The following is an 18,789-nucleotide window of genomic DNA, read 5'->3' on the forward strand; positions in this document are numbered from 1 at the left end:
ATATCGTAATATTGTGTTACTATAGTAACCAAGTATCAACAAATATCCGGACTTCAAGGTTTGATTAAACACGCGATTGAATTTGTACATGAAATATATTCACATTTTTTAATGTCAAAATATATTGATTTATATAGATTTTACATAAAATTGTAAACATTTTTACATATATATTTATATATAAATTAAAGTAACAAATAAACATATAATGAGATTTAAAATTTCTACACAAAATCGTAATGGTCACAAGCGTTTAGTAACTTGTGTTGCATGGAATTCAACAGAAGAAATTTATTCTTGCGGGTATAATTTAATATTTATGAAATAAATATCTGAATAATGATTATATAAAATTATTATATTTTTCTCTTTATTTGCAGAGAAGATCATTTATTAATATCATGGCATTTGGAAGGTGGAATTGCACATTCCAATATTATTACAGAATTTCCCGATGATTTTTATCCGACCGACATGCAATGGCATCCGCGACCAAATTATGCAGTGTTAATTACAAAAAAACAATCATTGGATATTCTCTTAATTACTACAGCTGATGGTATTTGTAGTTTTATTTTTTCAGTATTAAGAATTTTTAGAAATTTTATAATTATATTATTTTATATATTTTTTTATTTTAATATTTTTTTTTTAGGAAAATATCATTTAGTTAATAAAAATGGACGTATAGAAAAAAGTGTAGATGCTCATAAAGGAGCAACAACAGTAGGTAGATGGAGTAATGATGGCTCTGCTCTTTTGACTGGTAAAACACTTTATAAAGACATATGATTCAAATGATTATAATTTTCAATTAATTTTTTATTATAATTTTAGCTGGAGAGGATGGTTTGATAAAAGTATGGTCACGTAGTGGCATGCTTCGTTCTATTATAGTTAAAGGAATGTTTTCTATATTATCTGCTGCTTGGAGTTTAGATTGTACAACAGTATTATATTCTCAAGGAGCTCATTTAACTTTTCAATCACTTAATTCTAATTCCAAACCTCGAAAGGTTAGACAATCTTACAAGTACATAATATTTTACAATTATAGAATGTTTAAAAAAAATTGTATTTTATTAGTTATTAGCACACGATGGTCTAATTTTGGTTTTATGTTGGAATCATACTCATGGATTAATCATTTCTGGTGGGGAAGATTGTAAATATAAGGTAGAACATAAATATAAATATAAATAGAACTCAATATAAAATTTAATTATAATAAATAACAGAATCAATGAGAAGTTAAATTTTTTTTTAAGGTATGGGATTCTAACGGTACTCAATTATTTTCTAGCAATGTAGAGGATCATCCTATTACAGCACTAAGTTGGAGTTATTCTGGAGATTACTTTGCTGTTGGATTATTTAATACAATCAAACTTTGTGATAAAACAGGAGTTAGTTTAAATTACATATAAATTTTAATATTTAATTATGTTCTATATGTCCTTTTTTATTGATATTATTGATATTACATATATATTTTTAGTGGTCTCATTCATTAGAAAAAATTAATTCTGGTAGTATATATAGTATTGCTTGGTCAAGTGATAGTACTCAAGTAGCTATGGCTTGCAGTAATGGAAATGTATTAACAGGACATATAATAGACAGGTATAAAAAATATTAAATTATTGTTTTAAATAATTATATTTATACTTGTACACTTAATATCAATGAAAAATAGGAGATTGGAGTGGAATAATTATGAAGCCACATTGATTAAAAGAAAAGTGATTGAAGTCAGAGACGTGGGTAATGAAACACGAGAAGAATTAGAAATATCAGATCGTGTAGTTCAGCTGGAATTTGGTTTTGATTATTTAGTTGTAATTACACCAGCACAATGTCATGTTTATTCGGTAGTAAACTGGAATACTCCTGCCATATTTGATTTGAAAAATACTAGTGTATCAGCAATACTTCTTGCAGAAAAGTAAATATTTTATTTTACAGAACAAAAATTTTAGAAGAAATAACATTTAAAATGTATTATTTTGTATAGGCATTTTTTATTGATTGAATGGAATACTGTATCATTATATAGTTATCAAGGTCGTTTATTAGGAACTCCAAAATGGAAAGGAATGACACAAGAACGACTTTATTCCCCTTGTATATCAATATGTTCCGATACTTTAGTTATACGATCGCAAAATAACGAAAAACGTATGATTAAATAAATATTTTAATAAACATAAAAACATTGTAAATATAAAAAAATTGATGTTATTTTTTAGTACTTCATGTATTGGAAATGGCTTACAATAAACCTATAACAGAAAGCCAGACTTATACACATCTTCAAAATATTACAAGAGTTGCATTAAATCACATTGGCAGTGTAATAGATCGACAAGTAGCACTAATCGATATAAATAAAGATTTATTTCTTGTTTCTATAAGAACCACTGGTTTTGGTAGAATATGTAAAATAGGTATGCAATTTTAAAAAAGTATTTGTATTTAATATATAATTTTAGCAACATTTTTATGATTTTTCATCTTTTTAGCTGCTATGGCGCAAGATATTGCATGGGCCACTGATGCAAATGTTTTAGCGGCGATGTTGGATGCAACATTATCTGTATGGTTGTGTCCTAATTGTGTGCATTATAGTGATCGTAAAATTATACGAAAAACAAGAATCGATAAAGAAAGCAGGTTTTATTCTTTTATCTCTATTATATATTTATATATAATATAAATATTATAAATTTATATAATATTATTATATAAAATATATTTTATTATTCTTTTTTAATAATGATATATAAAGTTTATTTATATTTTTAGTGAATTTGGTAAACAACCAAGTATAGCAAATGTTTATAATGGGATAGTAATGATACGACGTGGTGATGGAGCATTAGTAGCTTCTTCCTTTTATACATTTTTTATTAGTCTTTATCAACATATTTTAAACAAGAAATGGAAAGAAGCGTTATCGCTTTGTCGAATTGCTCAGGTAATTAATATCTCTTCTTGTTTTTTTTATAGTAGATCAAAGATTTTTTTAAAATATAAAAATTATCAATAGAATGAAATATTGTGGACTTGCATGGCCGTTATAGCAACTGATAATAAAGAATTAAACGCTGCAGAAGAAGCATATGCAGCAATTTCTCGATATGATAAAGTTGATTATATTCAATATATAAAGGTAATAATTTTATTTTTCTAATTTCTATTCCTCTAAATTAATAATTTAAATAATTTAAATAAATTAATAATTTAAATTTTTCAAAATTAGAGTTTACCAAATAAAACAGAAAGGCTAGCAGAAATGGCACTTTTGTCAGGAGATTTGTTAACTGCAGAAGGTATACTTTTGCAAAATGGATTAATAGAGGAAGCTATACGAATTAATATTGAAGTATACAATTGGAATAGGTACTTATTTTAATGTATAAACAAAATTTTTAATAAATAATAAATTGTTTTTTTTTAATTTATTAATTATTAATTTAGAGCATTAGAATTGGCAATCAGACATAAAAAGCAACTGGATGAAGTATTAAACACAAGAAAGAAATATCTTCAAGTGATTAATAAAAAAGAAACGAATCAAAGTTTCCTTGCATATATGGCAAATGTTGCAAAGACACAAGTAAATTGAATACTCTCACTTTATCACTCACATTTCAAATGTTTTGCACATAATTTTGTCTTTTTTTACTAACTAGTGAGACCAAAACTATTTTCACCAGGAGATTATCGAGGACGTTTCATTTAAACGAGATGAAGAATTATTGGAAATAGAAACACAAAAAAATGAAATACTTGATCAAGAAATACATATATGAAAGCGTAACGGTATTTTCATTTATACAAATTACTTATTAAAATATGTAAAAATAAATTACAATGAACCTATGTTTTAAAATATCTTAAATACAATTTTTAATTACTATAGTAGAAACATTTTATATGTATAAAATGTCAAGATGAAATGTTTAATGAATTGTTTATGGAGGTAATATATAAATATTTTACAATTAATGCTATTTAAATAATATTTAAATACTACTCTATTAAATCAGTTTTTATACTTACTTATATTTAATATATGTTATAAAATTAAAAGTTTTAAAAACATAGAAATCATAAAAATAATTAAAATGGTAAATATAAATAACAAGATAAGTTTTCGCAAATGCCATGTAGTTTCTTTTGTTACAGATCTGTAACGCGTTGCTAAAGCAGACTGAAAAAAAAAATAAATATATATATTTTTTTTCAAATTAACATTTGACATTATATTTTTATTTTATTATATATTTTACTGTCTTACCCATCCTCCGTTAGCTTGGATCCATGCAGCAAGATCCTCTTCTAAAACATCTGTCATTCCTTGAATTAAAAAGATTTTTAAATATCGTAAAATATTTAATATTTTATAAATATTTATATTATACACATATTATAATATTTTATTATATTTATATTTAAGCTAAATTGAAATATTTTTAAGACAAAAATATTAAAAGAAATATAAAAATATGAATTTAATAAATAAAATAATTACCTCTCTGTATGGCAGGTAAATATTCAGGTTTGCCCTGACGTACACAATCCACGGCAATACCACCGGCAATTGCATAAAGAGCTACCACTTTACTCCAAGTCATTTCACCATTCCTGATCATCTCTCTAGAGACATCCACGATGGCCTCGCTAGCAGACTGTTCCGATGAGAAACTACCACATCCAATTTGTCGTGCAACACGATTGAATAAATTTGGATGCATTTTCTCAAGTTCAGCTCCGACTGATACTAATTCTGGATAAACTTCTCCCACAACCGCACCACCAGGAAGCAACATGGCACTTCTCATTCTTTTCAATCCAAGCTTTCGATGAAAAATACCAGATCGTTTCAAACGATTTCGGATATATTGGGCACATAAGGAGGATCCCTGTATCATTAATTAAATAAATCATTACTTTCAAGTTTCAATTTTTAATTTTATTTTTAATTTTATTTAATGTTAAACAAAAAAATGTTTTAATTCTTAATAAAATTAATATAAGAAATTAATTTAAGAAATTTATATTTCAGATAATGATATTATTACTTGAGATACTGTAAGTTCGATTGATGCTGAAACCGTTCTCCATCGAATTGTATGAGAAATTTTTCTGGATACGACATCACTGACATTACTAAATCTTCTTCGCGCCGAATCAACTACATGAAAAGGTGAGACTTCTTGATTATTAGCAACAGGAAAAGCTGCCAAATTCGAATGAAGAGATAATGCGAGACTATTTCTACGATAAGGTTGCCCTGCATTCCCAGAATTGTCCTCCAAGCCACGTAAAGATCCGACGAATCCAGACATTGAAGGATCTTCCGTGGAGAATTCCTGCCATTCAGGCTTTTCAGGCTTGAAAAATTTTAATGATTGTTAAAAAATTTAACACTTTGTTTTTTAAAAGGAATAATTTTTTTTTCATTTATAGAAAAAAAATAGATAAATTTTTAACTTACTAGAAATTCTGATTATTGATTTATGAATTCAATAGAAAAAAATACCGTATAAAAATTAATTCATTTCATGTTATTACTAATATGCATTAAATTTTTTAAAAATTTATGAACTAAAATAAAACAAGAAATAAAAAAATAATTATGTTTAATATAATTTTTTAAATAGAAAATTAATCGCAAATCTATTCTGCTAATATTTCAATTTTATAGGAATTTTTTGCGGTTTCAAAAAGAGATATTGATGAATATTTTCAATTCCTTTATTGTAATCTTAAAATACACAAATACACACTCTCACGCATATTATGAAAAAAGAACGATGATAGATTCTTCTCTTCTTGTTACTATAAAAAGTTGTATATTCACACTAGGCATCGTAACGTAATTATTATTCTGCAAGTATAGCTGATGTTATCTCGCAGCCTTATTTAGTGCAGCTATTTGATATGCTTCGCGGTACTTTGTATTCCGGCTCGGTAAGATACAATCTCATTGTATGTATATTACTCATTTTCATTCGATCATTTACCTTCTTAACGAGCAGAATTAGGCCCGGTATGTATCATTTTTAAATTAATCCGCGTGATTCGTTGATTAAAATAAGACATTAATTAAAATATTATATTTTTAAAAAAACAATATAGCAAATCATGAAATTAAGAAAAGAGTTAAATATTTCTTTAAAAAATATAATAAGTGCAAATTAAAAGAAAAAAATAAAAGAAAAACTACTTTGAAATTAAATACTTTTAATAGTTTTAATATAGTTGTTTTAATAGTAGACTTGAATAATGAAATTAATAAAAGCATATAGAACAGACATAAAAAATATAATTAATTTGTTTATTAGATTTGAAAATTAAAAACTGATGATTTTTAAGAAAATTTTTATGACTTTACAATTATAAATCAATTCATAAGGAAAATTATTTTACATCTATATAGTGAGATCAAAAGTAACATATGAAAAATTAATTATCAATGCTTGATTCGTTTGTACGTTAGTTATCAGTTATCAATGATGAGTTAATTGATTATCATTTGAGAATTTATATAACTCTATCATTTGTATTCTAATATTTGTTTAAATAATAAAAGAGAATATAAATATCTATAATTAAAAAGAGTAAATATAAATAAATAAAAATATTGATTTATAGTTTGTATTATTAAAAGTTCAAAGTATTAGTTTTTGTAACCATAAAAAAAAATACAAATTGAAGTTTAAAATTAATTCAAAAAATAGAAAAAAAACACATTAATTAAGAATTATTTAATGTTACAAAAATAAAATAAAAAACATGATATAATAATAATAAATATTTATCTTATATATACTTTATTATATTATATTATATTTTTATTAAGTATAAAATGTAAGTATATTAAGTATTGAATGATTATTGTTTTAATGATAATGAGTATTATCAAGAGATAGTTATAAGTGTTTATAATTATATATAAGAATTATTAAAGAAAAAAATTTTTTACACGATTAATTTCTGATAATCTTATTATAATCGATATTATTTTATAAATACAATTAATCAGATAGATACTAAGATTTAAAGAAGCAAAAGTTATCTTAACGTGTTTTATTTCATTGAAAAGAAATAAAAAAATTTAACTTAAAATTTAATCCAAAAATTCCAAACTTTAAAAAGAAATATAAAAAAATTGATAAAATATTAGATTATAAGAAAAAGTAGAAAAATTAAAAAATCAAAAAAAAAAAAGAAAAAGAAAAAAAATTCTTGCCACTTGATCTTTTTTAAATTTAACTATATTTCATTGAAAAAAATGAGATGAAATATATTTTTCCTCGCTTAATAGAAATTGTTGATCTCTATCAAGCGTGTCAAACTACAGGATATGGAAAACATTAAATCTACAAGAAGGAGAGAGTTGAATGAATTTACCATCGGCAATGCCGCGTCCTCCTGCACCCCCAAATGAAAATCCATCTTCATTATGATTAACGTGCAATCACCTCATTAGTCACTGTCATCTAACTCGTTCCATGTATACATTATATGCGTAATATGTTACTGAATTATCGCTTATCAACGGTATAACTGGCCGGTTGATTATCGTTCGAGAAGTATGCGCGACGGCGCGTTTGTTTTATCAATTTCCAAGGCTTATTTCCGTGCTACAATAATGCCTGATAATAAAGTCGTCATTTTTGCATTTTTTTAAACAATGCGTTAATTTCTTATTAATATATTCTGCATGAAATTACAGCGAATAATAATTTTTATTCTTCGAAGATCAAAATAAAGAAGTAATTAATTTGAAAAATTGCAATGGCATTTGTAATGAGATTTAAATTATTCTCGAAATACAGTAAATTGATTTAAGAGAGAAAATCATAATTAGATATTATAATTAGTTTTTTTAAATGAATTAGTTATAATTACTTTTATAATTTTATAGTTACTTTAAGAGCAAACTAAATTAAATTAACTGATAATTAGAATAGTGAACTAATTGTTTAGGAAAGAATAGCAATTAAGTTTTAAAAAGATACTTGAACAAAAATGGAATACTTTGACATCATTTCCACAGTTACATTAATTATTTATTGCATGGATATATTCGTAACAATATGATTAGAATTTTGTTTTTATTTTGTTACAAAATATTGAAATTTTAATTTCAATCATTATTTTATAATTTAAACATATGTATAATATGTATAATATAATAAATGTGTTGAAACTTTAATATGTATTGAAACGTAACCGTTAATAATATTTAATAATATATTAAAGATTATATTTAAATATTTATAATATTTGTAATAAATGATATTTATTAGTTCATTTCCTATATAATATCGTTGATTATAATAATATTGATTATAATCTATAATCTATAATCTATATCTACAATTTTAAACAATTTATTATAATTTGCTATTTATATATAATCAAAAAACAAAATTAATTATAATTAATAAATTTTTAATACAATGTAATTAAACAAAAGACTAAATATAAAAGAACTTTCTTAGTTTTAATTAAAAACATCATCATATTTTATAACGATAAAAAATCGAACTTGTAATCAACAAAATTGTATAGCAACTGTTAGATAATTATATACCGTAAAAAACATTTATCGCATGTTTGAAAAGTTTTGCATAGAAACGTGCAGATGACATGAACGTGATCAAAATTATGAAACATTCAAGAGAAATATGTTGTATTACTTAAAATTAGATTTTGTTCAAATTATTTTTTGTTATTTTTAAAAATATATAAATATTTGTGGTTTTCTATCACGTATGTTATTGCAGTTTAAATAATATAATAATAATAATAAATAATATAATAATAAATTTTTATTATATATATTTTATATAAAAAAAATATTTAAATTTTGAAATTAGATTTTAGATTGTGAAAAAATGATCAGATATATTGAAATGAATATTAAAATATCCATGAAGTATAATTTTTTTCTAGTTTAAAATATTTAACTAGTATAAAATTTTATAAAAATTTATTATTCAAAATTTTACTTATTTTACAAATACATTATTATTAAAATTATTACAGAACAATTGCATATTCTCCATTGAATCAGCAATTAATTTTATATTATATTCAATACATTGAAAGAAATATAAATCATATAATCTTATAATATAATATTATAATTTAATTATAGTTCTACTTATATTGCTTTAATTATTTTAAACATTGTTTTATTTGAAAATTTATTTGAATAAATAAACTTTGTGCACAATAAGTATCGGAATTTAATTGAAAATAAATTGTCTTTAATCGATAAATCAACAAGAGCGTGTAACAATTAAACCACTATGAGCCAATAAATTTTCTCGTACAGTTAAAGTCAACATAAACGTAAAACATCGAGAAAGAAATATAAATCACGTTTCGAGAAAGCGAATCGATCAAGTAAGTGATTCTTTATTCCGAGAAAGTGCTTACTTCGAGCGCCAGTATCGAACGTATCGAATTCTTCGAATCATCAATCGTGACCTTTTGCGAACATAGTTCGTATTTGAGGCACGTACACTGATATAACTCACAAAATATGAATGTCAGACATTAAGAAAAAAGAAAGATTTAATAAATAAATAAATTAATTTTCGAATAAATTTTCTAATGATACCAGATTTTAATAAAGAAATATAATTTTTATAAGATTTAAAAAAATTGAAAATTTTCCCGCTTTCTTTTTATTCTTTTTATCTTATTGTCAGTTATGCGATGTCTTATGCACATGCGCACAAATTGTTTTCTAGTAGTTCATTAAGTAAGTGATTCAAATTAATAATTATCTGCATATTTTATGATAAAACAAAGATAATTTATTAAACAAAACAAAAAAAATAAATATAAAAATAAAATATATTTAAACATTAGATATACATATTTAAAATCATGTATATTATATGTGTAAAAGAAATATGACATATGTAAAAATAACATAATTTATGATTATTATTATGTTAATTATATACAATTAATTTTATATAGAAATAATAAAATAGAATCAACTATAAAATCTAAAGAAATATCAATTTTAAATTATAATGTTAATAAAAGACATTTTATTAGATGTTTTCTTTTTTTAAATTATTGATATCTTGTTAATAGCTGCTATATCGTTTCTTTACATAAATTTACATATTTTATTGCTTTGTTGATTAGACTTGCCGATAAATTTCAAAGATGACGTAAGGAAGAAGAAAAAAAAAAGAAATATAAAATTGAAAGGGCGACGCATAACTAACAGTACGAAAATAGGTCGAGACAACATAAAAGATGCGGGCTACATATTCTTCAGGTAACGGCTATACCCCCCACTTTTTAGAAATTTTTCCAAAAAATGAAACAAGTTTTGTTATACAAAAATTACTCTCTTTATTATCACTTGCAATAATTAACAAATGATGATTTAAAAATTTTTTTAATATAAAAAAAAATAAAACAGAGTATTTATAACATTTGATATGATATGAATATTTGAATAATCTAAACAATCACAGTTAAAATATTATTACAAAATATCCGTTTTCGATAAGGAAAAATTACTTCTTAATAGGAAAAATATTATTAAATTATCATTACGACTAACATAAAATTTTATTTATCTATTTTTATTGACAATTAATTATTTGCATGTGTTTCAACAAGAAGCTATATTATTACCTTGAATATTAACGAAGTACGGAGAGTTATCGTTTTTTTCTTTGATGACCGCACAATTATATTTCATGCGTGAAATTGGTTCCACACACTTTTGTGGAAATTTGTACGTTCAATCACTTTGTTATACACTACATTAAAAATTTCTACAACGAACGATTCATTTCTGTTAGAACACAGTGATTTTATATTAATTAGATTATTTTTATAGTTAAAAAAAAGAAAAGAAAAATAAAGTTATAGTTATCGAAAAATGCGAGAACACGATGCGACGCATCGAAATTGTAAGGAACACAGCGCAAACAATACTGGTGACTTTCAATTACATATGATACAACTTGAAAGTGTTATATGAACGCCGTGCGAATGTTTTCCCTACTTGCATCGTTGTACAACGGTTGAGTCACTATGTAAAAAATATTTCATAAAGAAATATATTTTAAAAAAAATTTTTTAAATTTAAAAAATTGAAATTAATTTTTTATTCATAAATATGTATATATCTAAATAGAATTATTCTGAAATATTTTTTCAATTCGTTTTTTTTTAAATAACTTAATATAATAAAGTTGATTCATTGATTTATTATATAAATTCATTAGAATGTTATTGAATATATATGAAATATATGAATAAAAATATAATAGATTTCAGATGAAAATAATTTTATAAATTTGATAATCTAATTATACATATAAAAATAACATTATCAATCATATTAAAAAGAATTTAATATTATATTTATAATTAAAATCAAAAAGTTTTATAACCATAATAATACATGAAAAATATATGAACACGTAATATTAAATATGAAATGTAAAAAATCTTAATATAATTATAATTTAATGATCAATTAATATAATCTTTAAATAAATATTTAAAAATGAAATTTTTTAAATGTTTTTTATGATTAAAAATTTATATAATGATATTGATATTAATATATTGATAATGATCATTAAATTTTCATCATATATAATTAATTTTAAATAATTATAATAATAAAAATATAATAAAAATAAAAAATAAAATTGATTATTTCTAATAATTCAAGTTTTATATCTGTTGAAAATGATTACTAAAGATGTAAGTAATCCTGATGATAACATTTTATATATTTTTTTTAAATATTACTTAAATTACTATAAATTTTGCAAAATGTAATTGATCGTTAAAAAAGTTATATTTGATTGTCTAAATTTTGAAAATTTTATTAAATTATCATTAATATTGTTAAAATGTTTAATCCAAAATTACTGATTGTTTTTATATGAATTTAAATAATAATTATTTTCATTTATTTCTTATTTATAGCATTTTAAAGGATTTTGGGATATCTTTTCTTTAAATAGATTTTACATTATAATATTTAGTTTTACATATTGGTTTTTTAGGATCACATGCAGTATATTTGTATAATAAAGAATGTCACATGAAATATCCTTCTTAAAATAGAAGGAATAATAAGTGGGATGATAAATTCGTATAACAATATTCTATTCACAACGGTGATATGATAAAGTAGCATCGAGAGGCAACAATTTTTTCGGAAATAGTACAACTTACATTATATATATATATATATGTATAGTATAACAACACTGCGGAAAGCTTGAAAAAGCTTGAAAACACTCCATTCAGTTACATTTATTTTCCTTTTCTCATCATTTATAGGCATATTTATATTTATATATATATGTATGTATGTATGTACGTATATACGTAAAATGTGTATATATATGTATATATATACATATATATACATGTATATATATATATATATATATATATATATATATATATTACTTTCTAACGTAAATTTATGTTATGCTGTGCTACGTTAGAAACTTTGAATAATAATACTTTTCATTGTCAGCACATTATTATCTTTCTCTCGATCACGAATACACAATAAATAAATATTCATTCATTCAATCACGCAACTATAATTTCACAAAAAATAATTATACTAGCAACAATTGCAACCATTAATTCTGGTAAGAATCTTGGAACAGTTAAGAAAAGGATTAATGTAGAAACACAAACTTTGATTTGAACAATTAATATATGGATTGTATATGATTTATATAAATATAAATTAATAATACAATAATTTAATTATATGAAACATATATATACATGCAGATTTCCTTTTCTTTAACTATTCTCATGTACAAAATGCACATTTACTCGTATCGTGTTTATAAGATTAAATTCTGTCGATTGCTTAATTTTTTTGTTCCAGTTGTGACGCCTTTCACATTTCACATATCTGAAATGTAGTTATCTATATGTCTTTAAAATTACATACAATCAATTGTCCTAAATATATCTTTCAAAATGATATTTTTTATATTTAAGTTGAGTTACTCAATTGTTTCAATGACCTGATTTCTGTCTTAATGTGTTTCACATATTTTTGCGCTATCTTATCGTAGTACAGCTTTTTCATTGAGATCAGCAATATACCTTTTTTTTTTATTTCATACGAGAATACTATCATAGATTTATAAAACATTTAAAAAGTGAACATAATTCGCTATTATTTTCTTTTTGTTATGAGCTATGTCGTTGATTTTATATAAATCAGAAAACAATTGAATAGCTAAATTCGATATTATAACACTGGTTATATTTAAAATTAAGTTCAATATTGTAGTGTATGTGTTAATCGTTCTTTGTTATGTTATTTTTTCATTTTTTATTTATGCCTTGATTTTATAAAAGTCGATATGAAAAAAACTACATTATAAAAATCAAAGGAGGTGACTCAGCCGATGTACAGAGCATTTCAATTTAAACTCTCTTCTTTAGAGCGCTTCTTAATAATTCAATGACTTTAACGCATAGCCATAATAGCATAACATTTGTTATGTTATTTTACAATCGATGACATAATGGGGGGGTGAAAGATACACGATCTTCCTATGCAAATGTTATATAATTAGTAAATATTGTCACTTGGACAAAAGTGGTGCCAGCCACTTCTACATCACAACCAAGGAATCTAAAATCGACACCTTTAGTTTTTCCATGCATTCAATTTCATTCTTCGACTTTTCCTTTCATTCAAAAAAAAAAAAAAAAAAAAAAGAAAAAAAAAGAAAAAAAAGTAACAAGAAATTAAACACAGAAGCAGGTACTCTAAGAATTAATCATGTATCGTACGATATCGATACAGATTTGATCACAAAGTGAGACAAAGGATAACGATAGTAACGCTAGTACGCGTCATCAGAATGCCCGAAGTATATTGAAAAAAAAAAATATCATTGTTTCTCTCTATATATATATATATATATGGATTTTTATAACTGGTACTAGTTGTTATCCTATTATCGACATAAATTTACGTAATCTATATAAAATATACTAATCCTTAATATACTACGTGAAAACTATGGCTTTTCGTATATCAATTTAGAAAATAAGTCAATCAACATATGACATAAACAACATTTGTTTTCTTTTTTTTTTTTAATGTAATCATTTCTAGAAATTAAAAATTATCGTTGTTCAAAGTACCATTCGCCCCCTGCCATCAATATTTCTTCGTTTCTTTTCTTTCTATGCTTAATCAATATTTGTCAATGTACATACAAATTAGTTAATTTATTTCACATTAATATAAATGCGTAATTTCACGTAAAATTCTCATTATATATGTGTTTATATTAATGTAAAATGAATCAACTAAATTTACGTATATGTGTATATGAATTTTGTTCCATATATTTGCGCAAGGGGCACTATTTATAATATTTACAAAAATTAAGAGACTAACATATACATATGTATACAGTGTATATACACGTATACGGTAACGCATGACAGACACAATATATAACGTATAAACAATACTCTTTCCTTCCGTTTGTTTGCACTTACATACATTCAACAACTGATTAAGCAAGCCATAACAATACTAAAGTAAATAAACATTGTAAGGCATAACACATACGTGTACGAGCATTACTGTCAAATTAGAAGATTAACAATAGATTCGATGAAATTAATTTGCAGCATATGTATATATAGGTATATGTACGTATATACACAAATATATAAATATATATAATGATAGCATCTGGTCCAATGAATATTAAGTATTCATGTAAATAACCAATCATTTCTTACATATGTACATATTAGATATTAGATTTCTAACATAACAAAAGATGACTCAACGTTGATTATTGTCGATGTTCATTACGTCGCAGGCTATAATCTATGCATTAGCAACCATTTTGTGTCATATTATTCTCTATCTGAGAATAAACTCGCGACACAATGAACGTAGGAATTGTCTGCAAATGTCGAGACAAATAATCGAACAAGCGTAATAAAACGAAGGAGATAAATCTATATAATCTCAATCGGTACAGAACCTCTTATAGCGCCTCAACAACGAAACATGCATATATAATAATACTAGTACTCCGCAAACGACTGAAGATGCATCATAAATACCGCGACTGGAAAAACACGGTAATTTTGCGCAAATATGAAACTTGTACATAATATTCTTCAATTCTATATATATATATAGAAGAGAGTCGTTAAATGGCAGTAGGGAATCAAGTATGCTGATACGTTGTAGTGCCAAGTTCTGTCTTCTGTTCAAGCACCGGCAAATCCATACACTTCTAGTACCCTAATCTCAAAATCGCCGCTGGCACAGAGAGGTGGATTATTGAATGTAGAGCACCGATCTGTTTTTCCGAATCTTATATTTTCATCCATCCATATTGCTTGACCATCTCTAAACAAATAAAATAATTTTTATATAATTCACATAAATTATACACAATATTTATAAATACTGTATTTTACTATTATATATACTATTATATATTACTATATATATTACTATTATATAATAAAGAATTGTTTTTTATTTTTACAAAAATATTTATTTTTTTTTTAAGAAAATAAGAATTATAATGTATCTATTATGTATCTAATTTATTTTTTTCCATAAAAATGTATTCTAATTTTTATATATCATAAATTTTATACATTTATATATATTACATATTTCATATAATTAAAAAAATCTTACCCTCCGCCAATTGTTATCATTTTGGAATCTGCCGCCATAAATAATTCAGCTGAATGATGAACTTTAGGATCATTGTGCGAAGAATCCATACCCACCCAAGGATATTTTGCTCGTTCAGGATATAAACTAAATAAGAACGTTTCACCTGTTCCAAAATAGGCTTGCCTTTGTCCTTTATCATTTTTCATATTACGTTCACACCATCTCGTGGAGCAATACGCACCAAATACCTTAAATAAAAAAGCAATAAAAAAATGAATATTAAATATTATTTCAAATGAAAACAAAAAAAAAATATTATTCAAAGAAAAAAACTTACTTCATTATTGCATGTTTTTATCATCAATAAGGTTGGTTCATGTTGCTCTACTCTTACGTAAAATGTTGTTAAAGAACAACCATGTTCTTCTGTTGTATACAATAGAATTGGTTGATACATAGTGATCCGCATAGGCAACCAAGACCATAACGTAAATAACTGTCACAAATTAAAAAAATAAAAAATTAATATAATATTAATATTATATATAATCGATATTTGTAACTGTGCAAACATTAGTTTTCAATAATTTTCTAATTGTTCATAAATACAACAAACTAAGTCACAGCAGCGGTAGATCATGCGCTTGACTGAAAAAAAAATTAATAAAATAGAAAATTATAAAGCCAAATAATATAAAAAAAATGATATTTATTTTTTTCATACTCTTTCATACTTTATATAATTTCATAAATTATATAGATATTAAATTTTTTTAAATTATCTTATAACATAATTTATTTTTCTAAAAATTGTAATCTAAAAACAGTAATTACTATAGTAAAAACAAAAACTCAAAAAATCAAATTAAAAAAAAGAAATATTTAGGAAAATAAATATGCTTATACAAGATGCAAAAACATCATGCAAAAGGTAATATCATTCAATATAAAAGTGAATTGTTACAATATTATAAATTGTGATTTTAAATGAATTGAAGATGTGAAATGATTATTTGATGAAGCAATGCAAATGGCATGATAAGAGTTTAATAAATTAAAAATACATATACATATGACTATATATACTTTTAAAGATTGAAACGATGTAAAATCATAACTATGAGTTTGTTACATTTATTATTCCTTTTGAGTTATTAGTTACATGAAAAAATATCTAATATATCTATGAATATAAAAAGAATGTAATAATACAAATTAGTAAAAATTGAAGAGGGGAAATTTTAAAGATACTAAAAATACATGAAAATAAAACAGAAGAAACACATGCCGAATTACTAGCAAAGAAACTGAGTATATAATTTATCAAAAAGGAATACGAGAAAGCACTAATTTAATCAATATAAATCAGACTATACATTATTTAATTCAATGTGTATACTCTACAAGAACATTAAACCTCAAGCAAAAAGAGGAGTACAACGAGAAGTGATAACAAAATCACGACTATAAAAGCTGACTTAATCAATAATTATTAGTTAATATTTAATACTGAACGTGAATGACAATTAAATGTCACTTATATCAATATTTGGTCTTTTTTTAAAAATTTTATTAGAAGATCTGCTAAACAACTACCATTGTTCAATCGATATATGTTGCATACTTAAGCTAGTATCTTTTTGATAGTAGCCAAAGATAGTAAATTAACATCCTATAGAATATATACTTCAAGGCGGCTATATACACCAATAACGACAATATCGACATGCCACAGAAAGGCGACCAACGAAACTACAGAAAACTCTGTTACTGTTGAACTTTTTGTTCTTTTTTTGGATTAGTTTTGAACCGTAGTTTTGGCCGTAAGTACTTACATCAGGCATGTCTAGAATCTGGGAGCATATGCTTTGTATGGGATAAACGCCCATTGACAGAGCACGCGGTCCAGGACTGTGTGCACCCTACACCCATGATCATTAAATCCATCATCATTCCAGTAACGCAGCATGACACAAGATAACATAGAACCGTCAGTTATATTGGAGTACAGCATTGGCTGAACTTTGCATATCAGAAAATGAGAATAAATATTATACGAAACACTGGTTAAAACCATCGGAGACACAGAGCATAACAAGAAACATCGGCCATATTTTCGAGTTTCTCTTCTAATATCACACAAAATATAGAATATATGAATGAAATGCTCAAGAGTCACTGTTAACCAGTATAACCAATGTAATGATCTCAAAAACGAAAATTAAACGATGTAATCAATGTACTACTAAAGCATTAAAAATAATTAGTATATAAAATTAAAATGTTCGTTTTGAACATTTGCTATTTGGATTTTCCATATAATTATAACAATCAAATTGTGATTTGAACTGCAAATAGACTGAAATTTATAAAGCACGCTGCTGCATTCACTGATCGATTATAACTGATGTTGCGATTTCAAGCACTTTTAACAGCTTTTTTATTCTTTTGCCTTAAGAGATAAGTTTGATTATCCTATCAATCAATGATAAGCAAACACATTTTGTGTAGCTCACCAGTAACAGTCATCATAAATTGATTATAAATTGATTTTTCAACATTTTTCATAAAACATATACATAAAGAATAAATGTTTTCGACAAAATGTACAGATATATATATATATTTTATATATATATATATATATAAAATTCTTATATTGTTATATCTGGCATGTCATATATGCGAAACACTGAAAGCTAGAGAAGACCTAATAAGAAGAAGATATAAATTTTATTGGAAGAAATCTTTGTTATTTTCTAATATTCAAAAAGGCAATAACTGCAAGTGGATAGACGCTAACAGCAACAAAGCTGGCACGATAAGTGTAACAATAGTGAGTATGAATGAATGTAACAGGTATAGTTCAGGAACAGAGGGCAGAGCACATGAAACTAACAACACATTTCCCAAAAAGATAATTATACAATACCCTGTCTTTGTATGTGTCTTCACACTCTTTCTGAAAACAAAGTGAATCATTGAACAGCTTTTGCATAATTTTGCATTCTAATACCCTAAGAAATTATTTGCTTAATCCATCATCTTTGTCTATT

At 24.3% G+C, this 18,789-nt stretch overlaps 3 protein-coding genes across 9 annotated transcripts in view; 1 reads left to right on the plus strand and 2 right to left on the minus strand.

Moving 5' to 3' along the window:
- Positions 1–68: 68 nt before the first annotated feature.
- On the plus strand, positions 69–4,257 carry LOC107998148 (intraflagellar transport protein 80 homolog). 2 transcript variants are annotated; one of them, XM_017057238.3, is made up of 16 exons: positions 69–303; positions 381–559; positions 656–766; positions 838–1,016; positions 1,087–1,176; positions 1,269–1,406; positions 1,499–1,623; positions 1,697–1,945; positions 2,015–2,178; positions 2,250–2,447; positions 2,523–2,673; positions 2,806–2,977; positions 3,050–3,172; positions 3,263–3,402; positions 3,481–3,619; positions 3,720–4,257. In XM_017057238.3, exons 1-16 carry the CDS (start codon positions 209–211, stop codon positions 3,813–3,815), a joined length of 2,349 nt encoding a protein of 782 aa, XP_016912727.2. In that variant the 5' UTR covers positions 69–208; the 3' UTR covers positions 3,816–4,257. The 2 variants fall into 2 exon arrangements, with proteins under 2 accessions (XP_016912727.2, XP_016912728.2); XM_017057239.3 differs by having other exon boundaries at positions 3,696–4,008.
- On the minus strand, positions 4,049–7,830 carry LOC107998149 (uncharacterized). Its single transcript, XM_062072861.1, has 5 exons — positions 7,423–7,830; positions 5,088–5,399; positions 4,538–4,928; positions 4,304–4,362; positions 4,049–4,216 (listed from the first exon to the last, which is right to left on the minus strand). The coding sequence occupies exons 1-5, from the start codon at positions 7,471–7,473 to the stop codon at positions 4,082–4,084; spliced, it is 948 nt and encodes a 315-aa protein (XP_061928845.1). The 5' UTR covers positions 7,474–7,830; the 3' UTR covers positions 4,049–4,081.
- A 5,404-nt stretch (positions 7,831–13,234) lies between these two features.
- LOC107998199 (GTPase-activating protein skywalker) overlaps positions 13,235–18,789 on the minus strand; it is a 38,288-nt gene continuing 32,733 nt past the window's right edge. For 3 of the 6 annotated variants that reach the window (XM_062072860.1, XM_017057343.3, XM_062072858.1), the window contains 5 exons: positions 18,666–18,695; positions 17,569–17,655; positions 16,071–16,229; positions 15,752–15,981; positions 13,235–15,451 (listed from right to left, as the gene is read on the minus strand). In XM_062072860.1, coding sequence (XP_061928844.1) covers positions 15,310–15,451; positions 15,752–15,981; positions 16,071–16,229; positions 17,569–17,655; positions 18,666–18,695 — 648 coding nt within the window. In that variant the 3' untranslated portion in view covers positions 13,235–15,309. The remainder of the gene's footprint in view (positions 15,452–15,751; positions 15,982–16,070; positions 16,230–17,568; positions 17,656–18,665; positions 18,696–18,789) is intronic. The other 3 variants (XM_017057344.3, XM_017057345.3, XM_017057346.3) reach the window with 3 other exon arrangements.

Source organism: Apis cerana, linkage group LG3 (genome assembly GCF_029169275.1).
Source record: "Apis cerana isolate GH-2021 linkage group LG3, AcerK_1.0, whole genome shotgun sequence".
NCBI classification, from domain to species: domain Eukaryota; kingdom Metazoa; phylum Arthropoda; class Insecta; order Hymenoptera; family Apidae; genus Apis; species Apis cerana.